The sequence below is a fragment of the Paramormyrops kingsleyae genome, chromosome 19, assembly GCF_048594095.1.
Source record: "Paramormyrops kingsleyae isolate MSU_618 chromosome 19, PKINGS_0.4, whole genome shotgun sequence".
NCBI classification, from domain to species: Eukaryota; Metazoa; Chordata; class Actinopteri; order Osteoglossiformes; family Mormyridae; genus Paramormyrops; species Paramormyrops kingsleyae.
Window position 1 is genome coordinate 24160904 of NC_132815.1, and position 13362 is coordinate 24174265.

At 45.9% G+C, this 13362-nt stretch overlaps 1 protein-coding gene across 1 annotated transcript; it reads left to right on the forward strand.

The window, feature by feature from the left end:
• The first annotated feature begins 5308 nt into the window (after positions 1-5308).
• LOC140581219 (uncharacterized) lies at positions 5309-6321 on the forward strand. Its single transcript, XM_072703109.1, has one exon. The coding sequence runs from the start codon at positions 5309-5311 to the stop codon at positions 6179-6181; it is 873 nt and encodes a 290-aa protein (XP_072559210.1). The 3' UTR covers positions 6182-6321.
• Positions 6322-13362: the final 7041 nt, after the last annotated feature.

Genomic DNA, 13362 nt, shown 5'->3' on the forward strand with positions numbered 1-13362 from the left:
ACAGGCGGGAAACAACCCAGTGATGAATTGCCAGTCCATCACAGGGCACACTCACACACCATTCACTCAAACCCATGGGCAATTTGGTAACTCCAATCAGCCTCAGGATGTTTTTGGACTTGGGGGGGGGGAAGAATAGGAGTACCCAGAGAAAGCCCCATGACAACACATGGAGAATATGCAAATTCCACACACATAGAACCCTGGCGGAGACTCAAACCCAGGTCCCAGTGATGTGAGGTAACAGCGCTAACCACTGCACCCCCACGAAAAAAAAGTATTGTGATGAAATATTTTGGCATATTGCCAAGTCCTACTTCATTTTAAGAGTTATAAGAGATATGTTTAATATGTTTCATCCTTGTGTTGCTTACTGAATTTCTACATTGTTTATTTTTATGTTTAACTGGAACACGAATCCAGGCCATTAAAAAAAAAAATCTTCAAGCACCTAGATCACAAGGCAATTATAAAAGCCTGGTCACTTATTTACTGCTCTTCTTTGTAACTCCAGGCCATGTTTTCCAAGATTCCAGAGCTGTGGAGCTCAAGGGTCCCTTTTAAACTGCACTCAAAGACTAATCGTAATCAGACTCCCATTTCAAAGATGAATGGTCATGTAACAGCTGCAATTTCATACAATCATCTTATATTGACGCTGGTGAATTTTTCTTGAATAGAAAGGTAAAGTAATTACTTATACAACAATGTGCTACACATTGATCGAAAATGTTACAAAACATTACAACAAAAGCTTGTGGTAGAGCCACACCACAGTTAATGGAGGCTCTGACTGGTACAGTTTGTTCATGAAGGACACATACATACTGTGAAGCCAAGAGGAACATTATTTGGAGGATATCGTGCTGGAGGGAGGAAAAAAGGCTCAGATAATCAGTAAAGAAGTGTCAAAACAAACGTGTTTTGGTAAAGCTAAATAACTGTGAGAGCAATCAAAATAAAAAACAAAGCATGTGAGCTGAGAATGGCTGTACACAAAAGGCCGTCATTTATTTACACAGTAACTTAGATATCTACTCGTCGTTCTTCAATTAGTCACAAGCACTCACACCCACATAGCCGTCTTTCAAGAGCAGCAGCTGAAGGTTACCGTCAAGTGCAAGTGTTTTTCATGGTGTCGATGCAGAGGTGCGTGAAACTGTCTATGAGGTCGAGCAGATGATCGCCGTGGCCTCTTAACAGCTGAATAGCTCTTCACTGAGACGATGCTGTTCCCAGACAACAGCCCAGTATGTTTGACTACTTCAGAAAGGTCATTAGACCACTAATGATCAGCTGTAGGCACAAAACTTACCTCTAGGAGGATGGTGGCCTGTACTACGAAGCGGGGTTACTGGCTTATTGGGGTAACTTGTTGGATAAAAGGTACCACAGTTTAATCGAACTTCATATTCGTTCACTTACATTTTGCCCAGACTACTTAAAATCCGACAAGTTGCCCTGATAAACCAGTAACCCCGCTCGTAGTACAGGCCCCTGGTCTCTCATGGTAATAGCAACTACAGTAGTTACCAGCCTCTCTAAACTCAAAAATGGTTGAATTGACAAGTATCCGTCCATTTGTACTTGTTCGTACTGAGTTGTACATAGATTACCGGGACTGCTTAATCAGCTCTTCTTTGTTCATTAGCATGACATCTAATTAGTTTTCTTTCACAACACTGCAACACTGTTTCCTTTTAAATATATTATAATATCTGTCTGTGTATAATAGCTGTCAGCTAGTTAATCAGTGGGTCGATATGGTGGCTTAGTGGAGAACATCATACCCTTCCTCTTCCCCGGCTTAAAATATTTATTATTTTTAAATATATATATGTATAACCTCTCCTGGAGCCGACACCTTATCGTGGTGGAGAGGTTTGCATGTTCCAATGATCCCAGGAGCTAAGTTGCCTGGGGCTTTAAGCCCCTGGTAGGGTCACCCAAGGCAAACAGGTCCTGGGTGAGGAACCAGTCAGGCTCACCTCGACGCACGGCTTGGGCTCTGGAACCAGTCTCCTCGAAGGGGGTTGGACCCTCTTCCACTCTGGAGTTGCTCACGGGGAGAGGCGCCAAGCTGGGGTGGGCATACTTATTGCTCCCTGGCTGGGTGCCTGTACATTGGGGTTTACCGCAGTAGACGAGAGGGTAGCCTCCCTTCGCCTTCGAGTGGGGGGACGGGTGCTGACTGTTGTTTGCGCTTATGCGCCAAGTGGCAGTTCAGAATACCCACTCTTTTTGGAGTCCTTGGAAGGGGTGTTGGAGAGCACTCCTCCTGGGGACTCTATTGTTCTGCTGGGGGACTTCAATGCCCACGTGGGCAATGACAGTGAGACCTGGAGTGGCGTGATTGGGAGGAACGGCCCCCCCGATCTGAACCCGAGTGGTGTTCTGTTGTCGGACTTCTGTGCTCGTCATGGATTGTCCTTAATGAACACCATGTTCAGGCATAAGGGTGTTCATATGTGCAATTGGCACCAGGACACTCTAGGCCGCAGTTCGATGATCGACTTTGTAGTCGTGTCATCGGACTTGCGGCCGCATGTCTTGGACACTCGGGTGAAGAGAGGGGCGGAGCTGTCAACTGATCACTACCTGGTGGTGGATTGGCTCCGCTGGTGGGGTAGGAAGCCGGCCAGGCCTGGCAGGCCGAAGTGTATAGTGAGGGTCTGTTGGGAACGTCTGGCAGAATCCCCTGTCAGAGGGAGTTTCAACTCCTACCTCCGGCAGAACTTCTCCCATGTCCCGGGGGAGGCAGGGGACACTGAGTCCGAATGGGCCATGTTCCGCACCTCCATTGTGGAGACGGCTGACTGGAGCTGTGGCCGTAAGGTGGTCGGTGCTTGTCGCAGCGGCAATCCCCAAACCCGCTGGTGGACACCGGTGGTGAGGGATGCCGTCAAGCTGAAGAAGGAGTCCTATCCGGCCTTTTTGGCCTGTGGGACTCCGGAAGCAGCTGATGAGTACCGGCAGGCTAAGCGGAACGCGGCTTCGGCGGTCGCTGAGGCAAAAACTCGGGTATGGGAGGAGTTTGGCGAGGCCATGGAGAATGACTTCCGGACGGCTTCGAGGAGATTCTGGTCCACCATCCGGCGTCTCAGGGCAGGAAAGCGGTGCAGCATCAACACTGTTTATGGTGGGGATGGTGCTCTGCTGACCTCAGCTCGGGACGTTGTGGGTCGGTGGAAGGAATACTTCGAAGACCTCCTCAATCCCACCGACAATGAGGAAGCAGAGTCTGGGGACTTGGGGGTGGACTTACCTATCTCTGGGGCAGAGGTTACTGAGGTGGTTAAAAAGCTCCTTGGTGGCTGGGCCCCGGGGGTGGATGAGATCCGGCCGGAGTTCGTCAAGGCTCTGGACGTTGCGGGGCTGTCTTGGTTGACACGCATCTGCGGCATTGCGTGCACATCGGGGGCGGTGCCTCTGGATTGGCAGACCGGGGTGGTGGTCCCCATCTTTAAGAAGGGAGACCGGAGGGTGTGTTCCAACTATAGGGGGATCACTCTCCTCAGCCTCCCTGGTAAGGTCTATTCGGGGGTGCTGGAGAGGAGGGTCCGTCGGATAGTCGAACCTCGGATTCAGGAGGAGCAGTGTGGTTTTCACCCTGGCCGTGGAACAGTGGACCAGCTCTATACTCTCGGCAGGGTCCTGGAGGGTGTGTGGGAGTTTGCCCAACCAGTCTACAGTACATGTGCTTTGTGGACTTGGAGAAGGCATTCGACCGCGTCCCTCGGGGAGTCCTGTGGGGAGTGCTCCGGGAGTACGGGGTGCCGGACTGCCTTATAAGGGCTGTTCAGTCCCTGTACGAACGGTGTCAGAGCTTGGTCCACATTGCCAGCAGTAAGTTGGACTCGTTCCCGGTGAGGGTTGGACTCCGCCAGGGCTGCCCTTTATCACCGATTCTGTTCAGAACCTTTATGGACAGAATTTCTAGGCGCAGCCAGGGTGTTGAGGGTGTCCGGTTTGGTGACCTCAGGATTAGGTCTCTACTTTTTGCAGATGATGTGGTTCTGTTGGTCTCATCAGACCGTGACCTTCGGCTCTCACTGGAACAGTTCGCAGCCGAGTGTGAAGCGGCTGGAATGAAAATCAGCACCTCCAAATCCGAGACCATGGTCCTCAGCCGGAAAAGGGTGGAGTGCTCTCTCCAGGTCGGGGAGGAGGTCCTTCCCCAAGTTTAAGTATCTCGGGGTCTTGTTCACGAGTGAGGGAGGGATGGAGCGGGAGATCGACAGGCAGAACGGTGCGGCGTCAGCAGTGATGCGGGCGCTGCATCGGTCTGTCGTGGTGAAGAAGGAGCTGAGCCAAAAGGCAAAGCTCTCGATTTACCGGTCGATCTACATTCCTACCCTCACCTATGGTTATGAGCTTTCTCCGCAGGGTGGCTGGGCTCTCCCTTAGAGATAGGGTGAGGAGCTCGGTCATTCGGGAGGGACTCAGAGTAGAGCCGCTGCTCCTCCGCATTGAGAGGAGCCAGATGAGGTGGCTCGGGCATCTGCTTAGGATGCCTCCTGGACGCCTCCCTGGTAAGGTGTTCCGGGCATGTCCCACTGGGAGGAGGCCCCGGGGAAGACCCAGGACACGCTGGAGAGACTATATCTCTCGGCTGGCCTGGGAACACCTTGGGATCCCCCCAGAGGAGCTGGAGGAAGTGGCCGGGGAGAGGGAAGTCTGGGTTTCCCTGCTGAGACTGCTGCCCCCGCGACCCGACCTCGGATAAGCGGAAGTAAATGGATGGATGGATGGATGGATATACTGTATATATAAAAAAAACATCAATCATCTTCTAACCACATATCCACTATAAAGTCACAGGAGTGGGGTTTGGAGCATGTCCCGTTTGTCTGCGATAAGTCCAAACAGGACTCACACCGGCACCATTCACCCATTCGCGTTTCCAACAGGTTCTCCCCACTCAGTGAAACACCCACTGAGCCACCTGTTGAAAGCGCTCTGGTAATCGGCGATTCTATGCTAAGAAACGTGAGAGTAGCGACTCCAGCGGCCATAGTTAATTGTCTCCCTGGTGCCAGAGCGACCGACATCTTATCAAACTTAAAAGTGCTGGCTAAGAGTAAACGTAAGGCTGTTTCCTGTGTGCTGTTTCCTGCGTGAGCGAGACTGGTTGCTACGGCGCGAACTTTTAAACTATAACTATAACCCAAATAATACTTAGAGTTATAATTAAGCAATCGGATAAATCTTGGCAAGCTTAATAGTCTCCTGATAATCTTCCAAATCCACGACGGATTAATCGCCTCTGCCCCCGGAGTTTTTCCCCGCTAAACGTAAGTATATCACTATGGCTCCTGTCGTTTGCTCCGAGTGCAGTATGTTTAGTTATACTTCTCCCGTCATTAGCGGTACGTTTGTCTGCGATAAGTGTAAGCTAGTTGCCAGGCTGACGGAGAAGATCGCAGACTTAGAGGGACGCATCCGGACGTTACGAGAGATTCCGGAGAGTGAGAGTGTTATTGACGCAGTGTTAGCGGCTCCAGATATGTCCGCTATAGTGAGCCAGTCTCCCCCGGCTCCGGCAGCAGGGCCTTCGCAGCAAGGCGAGTGGGTGATGACCCGGCGGCATAACCGTAAGTCCAAACAGGACTCACACCAGCACCATTCACCCATTCGCGTTTCCAACAGGTTCTCCCCACTCAGTGAAACACCCACTGAGCCGCCTGTCGAAAGCGCTCTGGTAATCGGCGATTCTATGCTAAGAGACGTGAGAGTAGCGATTCCAGCGGCCGTAGTTAATTGTCTCCCTGGTGCCAGAGCGACTGACATCTTATCAAACTTAAAAGTGCTGGGTAAGAGTAAACGTAAGTATTCGCATATTGTTATCCACGTCGGCACAAATGATGTCCGATTGAGGCAATCGGAGATCTCTAAAGCAAATTTCATAGCGGTGTGCAGCCTTGCGAAGAAGATGTCCGCGTCAGTAACATGCTCTGGCCCCATCCCTGCTAGACGTGGCGACGAAATATACAGCAGATTATCGTCGCTGCATCGCTGGCTGTCGGAATGGTGCCCGATAAATGGTGTGGGTTATATAGACCACTGGCGGACATTCTGGGGTAGGCCTTGGCTTTTGAAGAGGGACGGTATTCACCCCACGTGGGCTGGTGCCGATCTCCTGTCAAAAAGCATAGCTCACAGTCTTAGGGCAGATTGCTGACTAACCAGAGCCAAGCCAAGGCGGCAGGCAAAACGGCTTAACCGACCGCCTGCTAGTCGCTTAGAGTCGTCACCCAGGCTTCATATTATTGAGACTGTCTGTTCCCCGCGGTTTTAATCGTGGGGGGTCATTCCATCGTAGTTCGTGTCTTACAAACCTTAGAGAAATTAGACCTATTTCAACTCTGGATAGTAGGTGTAATGCAAACCTAAAACTTGGACTCCTGAACATTAGATCGCTGGCTCCTAAGACATTCCTCGTAAATGAAATCATTACTGATTCTAATCTTAGTGCCCTATGTCTTACTGAGACTTGGGTAAAACCGAATGAGTTCATGGCACTAAATGAATCCACTCCAGCTGAATATAGCTATAGGCATAATCCTCGACCCGATCGCAAAGGTGGCGGAGTTGCTGCAATATTTAAGACCGACCTAGGAGTGCGTGAAAATACTGGTTATAGCTTTAGTACGTTTGAATTTATTATTCTAAGTCTTGCTAGCACATCTAAGTGTAGTTCTACACCTCCAATCACCATTGCCATTGTGTATAGACTGCCAGGCCCCTATAGCAATTTCCTTAAGGAATTTGCAGATTTCTTAACAAGCTTGGTGGTTACTAGCGACAAGGCCTTGATTGTTGGTGATTTTAATATTCATATGGAAAATGAAAGTGATCCAGTAACAAAAGCATTTACTACCATTCTTGACTCTGTCGGTGTACATCAGAATGTAACTGGGCCAACTCATGCCTGTAACCACACCCTAGACCTGATTCTTAGTCATGGTGTCCTGGTAGAACACATATCAATTATCCCTCAGAATCCTCTACTTTCAGATCATTACCTTTTAACATTTCAAATACAACATAACTCCCCTAAGGCCCCAGGCCAGAGGTACGATACTAGACGTTCCATAGCCTCATTATCCGCTACAACTTTTCTGGAACAGCTCCCACAGTCCTTTAACCTAACCTCTGAAGTATCATGCGTAAATGAACTTGAACAGGTAACCGTGAACATGGTAGAATCATTTCGTACCACTCTTGATCATGTAGCACCACTCAAGAAAATAAAACATAGAGATAAGAAACCTGCCCCCTGGTACTCTAACCGTACACGTGAACTTAAACAAGCTTCACGAAAGCTAGAACGCAAATGGCGGTCAACAAAATTAGGAGTTTTTAGATTTGCCTGGAAAGAGAGCCTGTCTAAGTATAGACATGCACTAATGACTGCTAGGTCTATGTATCTCTCTAAACTAATAGAAAATAACAAAACCAATCCTAAATTCCTATTTGAATCTGTATCTAGGTTAACAAAGAATTGTTCAATGTTAAACTCACAAGTCCCAGAAGCTCTTGGTAGTGATGCCTTTATTGCGTTTTTTAATAATAAAATAACCACGATTAGACATACCATCACGAGCACGCCCACGGTTGCACACAACCACCAATCCTCTGCTAGCGCTAGTGTTATTAGTACTAATGATAACACCTTTGAATGTTTCACTCCTGTAGTGCAGACAGAACTGCTTCAGTTAATTTCCTCTTGCAAACCCACTACTAGCCTTGTTGACCCAATACCCACCAATCTACTTAAGGAAATTGCACCACTGATTAGTACTACATTGTTAAATTTGTTAAACTCATCTCTTAGTCTTGGATATGTTCCTAAATCTTTTAAAATGGCTGTTATTAGACCTATCTTAAAGAAACCAAATCTTGAACCTAGTGACTTAGGAAACTATAGACCCATCTCAAATGTTCCCTTCATTTCTAAAATTCTAGAGAAAGTTGTTGCTCACCAGCTGTCTTCCTTTCTCCAAGATAATAATGCTAACGAGCTATATCAGTCTGGTTTCAGACCCAATCATAGCACAGAAACGGCCTTAGTCAAAGTGATAAACGACTTGCTTATGGCTTCCGACCGTGGCTGTATATCGCTATTATTCTTACTGGATCTAACTGCAGCATTCGATACTGTAGACCATAATATTCTTTTGGACTGGTTGGAAACATTGATTGGCATTAAAGGGACAGCACTACTGTGGTTTCGTTCGTATTTAACTGATCGTTACCAGTTTGTCCATGTAAACAATGAGTCATCCATAGCCACTAAAGTAACATATGGTGTCCCGCAGGGATCAGTGTTGGGCCCACTACTGTTCAATCTATATATGCTACCGCTTGGTAACATAATTAGAAATTACAGTGTTAATTTTCATTGTTATGCTGATGATACACAATTGTATCTATCTGTCAAACCTAGTGACGCATCCCAGCTCTCTTCTTTAGCCGACTGTCTGCTAGACATCCGTTGTTGGATGGCAAGGAATTTCCTCATGTTAAATACCGAAAAAACTGAGGTTCTTTTAATCGGTCCTAAGGAGGCCCGCAATAAGTTTGTAAACCCCAACCCTAGCGGCCTCCCTACTCAATTTAAAACAGTGGTCAGAAATCTTGGTGTCCTGGTAGACTCCGACCTCTGCTTCAGTGCTCACATAAATAGCATTACCAGTACGGCATTTTACCATCTACGGAACATAGCCAAGCTTCGGAAGATGCTTTCCTTTCAAGATGCAGAAAAACTAATACATGCCTTTATAACTTCTAGATTGGACTACTGCAATGCCCTCCTTTCGGGTTGTCCATCTGGATCCCTACATAAACTTCAGTTAGTACAAAATGCAGCTGCCAGAGTTCTCACAAAAACTAAAAAATTTGATCACATTAGCCCTATCCTGTCTTCCCTGCACTGGCTACCGGTCAAGTTTAGGATTGCTTACAAATTATTGCTATTGACCTACAAAACTCTGAATGGCCTTGCACCACAATATCTTAATGATCTTCTGGTCCCTTACAACCCTTCTCGCCTGCTTCGTTCACAAGGAGCAGGATATCTATTAGTTCCTAAAGTAGACAGGGCTACGGCAGGCTGCAGAGCATTCTCCTACAGAGCTCCGCAGCTGTGGAATGGTCTCCCGGCGGATGTGCGGGATTCAGGCACACTCTCACTTTTCAAGTCTAGATTAAAAACGCACTTGTATAGCTTAGCGTATAGGAAACCTAGTTCTGGTTCCAGCTAGTCCCTCACTCCCAGTCAGACTAACAGTATGAGGTGATGAGCTGGGTGGGGATCGGTGTCATTGGCTTTGGATAAACTGAGGCGTCAGTGCTGTCACTCTAGCTCTACACTAGAGTGCTGATGTTCAGGGAGTCCCCATGCCTGTGTTCCCGCCTGTCTCTCCCTCTTTCTCATGCTGCTATACCCAGATCTGCCGGAGCCTAGACGAATATTGCACTCGATCAGTTTGCTTGCACTGCCTCTAGGTTTCCTCAACTGTGACTAATACACAATTTTTTTCTTACTTCCTCCCTCACCCCTTCTGGGGTGTGCTCCCTGGAGCACAATGTCGTTGAAGAATTTATGCCTCTGCTGCCTACAAGACACTTACCTCCACCACCGGCAACTACCCTCCAACCTGCCTGCCCTTGGCTCAACACGATGCCTCGCCATCCTTCCCTGCGGCTGTGCCTCTATTAATCCAGCCATCGTGCATCAAGCACCACGTGCCTGCACCGGTCGGCCGCTGCATTGAAACATATATTTCAACCCCTGTATTAGCTTAGTCATTTCATCTTGTTTGTTTGACTCATCTGCCGGCCCCTGGAGGATGGGCTCCCCCTTTGGGTCTGGTTCCTCCCAAGGTTTCTTCCTCTTAGGGAGTTTTTCCTTGCCACCGTTGCCTTTGGCTTACTCAATGGGGGGTCCTTACGAGGCAGAAATGTAAAGCGCATTGAGACAATGTAACGTTGTGATAATGCGCTATATAAATAAAATTGAATTGAATTGAATTGAATTGAATAAGGCGCCCTGGACAGGATGCCAAACCAGTCACAGTGCAAATGCTTGCACATATATATACAAACACACTATGGGTCATTTAGAAAAGCACATTCATGTGATTGGATGTCTTCAACCCCTCATCCCTGACAGTAGACCTATCACTGCATCCCCAAACCACACAATACAAAGTATATAACTTATAAATGCTTCCCAATTCATTCAATGGCTGTTTTATTTTGGCTGTTAGTTTTCTCATATCCAGAACTGGATTATGCGAAAGTGGTGCAGCTTTTATATGGAATATCTAGGACAGAATCCCATATTATCCTAAACCGCTATGTGGCATTTCAGTGATGGATTTGTCAAATGGAACTTCTTAGCCAAGGATTCTTCCCAAGCGAAAAATAAGACTTTAACACCAGGATATTAGAGCCATTTTTATCCTTGCAGTTGAAATCCTAAATTATGTTATGTCTTGCAGGAAAGTTCATTGTTATTGTACAGTTTTAACAATATAGTAATGATTTCCTAAGAAAACCTAGAATTCATAGAGCAGAGATAAATGTTGTTGTCAAACACGGCTGACTTGAAGGCATATTTTCGTTCCACCTATACCACACTTTTATTGTTCAATACTAGTCAGGTGGAAATGATGTTGTTCCATTAGACAACTGGAGAACATGAAAAGTAATTTTACAAGCGATTCGCACTCAAAAGGAATGCAAAGCAAGTCTTTATGAATATTCATTTGCTGTGATCCATTTGACCTCTGACTCTGATTTTGACTGATATCGATTTGTAGAATCATCATAACTGCCAGTCACTCAGAATTAATATGTTTGATGTCTGTGTGCTTATAAGTATTAATGTGCACAGAAACAAAAGGAGTTCTGCAGCTCATTTATAGCAACAGGGAAAAAATGGACAGAAATAGATATAGCAAGTAATTACTTCTTTGATGGCATTTTCTCTCTGGAATCAGTTAATAAATCACGTGAGTCTGTTCTGCCTCATAGGTCAATGAAAATATGAGAACGTGGTGCCTAAATTAGTCAGGAGACAGGGAATGAGATCTGATATTGTACAACTGTGTAAACAGAAATGGAAGAACAGATATGTTTGTCACTAGAAGCAAGAAGGGTCCTAATGAAATATGAAAAACAATGAGTTTGTACACGTCAAGCACAACACCACAACACAAAACTAAAATCCATCCATTTTAAATAACTGTATATGACTGCAGGGTTGTGGCAAGGCAGATTCCAGAAAGCTCAGGGTCTATGGAAGGTACATGATCATCAGGACAGCATATCTCTACAGAAGATCATCACAGGCACCTCACACATGCACATTTAATCACTGAAGGTGATTATGAGTTACGGGTTTGACAACAATGACTTTGATTATGGTTGAAAACCCACAAGAACTCTGGAATCTGGGAGTAGACTGCAACCAACCAGTTATAGTTATGGGATATCAATGCTATATCTTAAGCAACTGTGGCACTGTTTTCCACAAAATATTACTCTTAGTTATTATGTGTTCCTTACATTGACAATGTAATTTAAAATTTTTGAAATACATACATTAAACTTGCACACTGAGACATGCATCTGCATACATCCACCAAAGGCAATGTAACACAGAAGAGAGGAGTCAGTTAGATATTGAACAATGAGTTTGCTTGAAATACAGCACGGATTAGAGCCTACCGAAGTGCGGCAGGCTGGAGGGCTAACTGGAGGAAGCAAAGACGTGTAGAACAGTTTTTCAACCCGGTCCTCAGGGGCCAACAGACAGTCCACGTTTTTGCTGTCTCCCCAGGCAGCCCATGTTTGTGCTCCCTCCAAGCTGAGAGGTTAGTTTAAGTGGACTTTATCTTTGTTTACTTAGATTTAGCCCAAACCACCTTAAATCCAGTGGTTTATTTAAGCAAATATACAGATACCACACCATAATGTTACTCAAGTAAAAGTAAATGTAATCCAGTAACATACTATTCAACTAAAACTACTTAAGTAAAAAAGGACTATACATTAAAATCTATTGATTTTACAAAAAGCCACCGACCATTCACTCAAGAGAGGTTTGAATGTAGCCTTTTTGGTTTCAGTGTAGCAGTTGCCCCCACCTGTAGTGGAGGCTTAGGTAATCCATCTTAAGGTAAGCAGGCTTGGGCCTGGCCAGTATTTGGATGAGAGACCAACTAGGAAAGCTGAGCTGCTGGATGAAGTGATGGTGTGGCCAACAGGTTAGCCCAGCTGGTGGCTTGTGTGAATCCGGGTATAGTGACAGAGACACTGTGCTCTAATAATGGTGCTGTCCTTCAGATGAGATGTAAAACTGTCATCCTGACTCTCTGAGGTAGCAAAAGACTCCTGCGTATCTTTTGAAAGAGTTAGGATGGTACCCCAATATCTTGCCTAAAGATTGCCCGCTGTGGCCCTTTCAAATTTGGCCTCTTAATCATCCCTTATATGTAATTGGTGAATTCTCTTCTGCCCCTTCACCACTTTAGTTACTGTGTGGTGAATAAACTGGCACAGAATGGCTGCCGTCGCATCATCCAGGTGGATGATACACAGAGGTGGTGGTTGAAGTGGCTCCCCATTGGTTCTGTAAAGCTCTTCGGGTGCCTTGAAAAGCGCCATGTAAATGTAACATACATACAAACAATAAGGACAACTCAGTCGCATGTTTTCTTTTTATTCAGAAGAATGAAACTTGCCAGCTTGCTGGTGCAGTTACTTTTCATGGGCCAGAATTTTTACACCTGCTATAAATGGTGAATGAACTGAATAAAAGCCTCGTCCTGATCATCTAGTGCAATAACCTCTATTATTGTAGTAGTGGCTCTAGTTCTGCTAACTTTGAATATTGAAAAAGTTTAAATGTCAGACGGTGATATAGATATGTTAACCAATACATCACGCATCTCTACGATACGGTTTGTTCGATCTTCATAAAGACGATACGCAATGCAAAATAATAATAATAATGATAAAGAAATATATTGCTCAAGAATTCTGAAAGAAAATTGCAATCTCGATTCTGAATGAGGTAAAAAAAAAAACATGTGTGGCCTGGAGAAATTTCTTTAGGCTATTAAGCCCACTGATTCCTTTATTGCCGTTGCTCATATTTCTTTATGATATAAGGTTTCGGTTTAAGGTGACATTTGTTAGGCATGCAGATTTTTGTCCCTCTTTTAAATTGGAGCGAGCGTGGAGCGTTTTGACTGGAGCGGGAGGAAATTTTAGTGGAGCAAAGAGCGGTGTTGAGCGGAGCGGCGTAGTGCGAATTAGAGCGGAGGAGCGGGCGGAGCCAACAGCCTA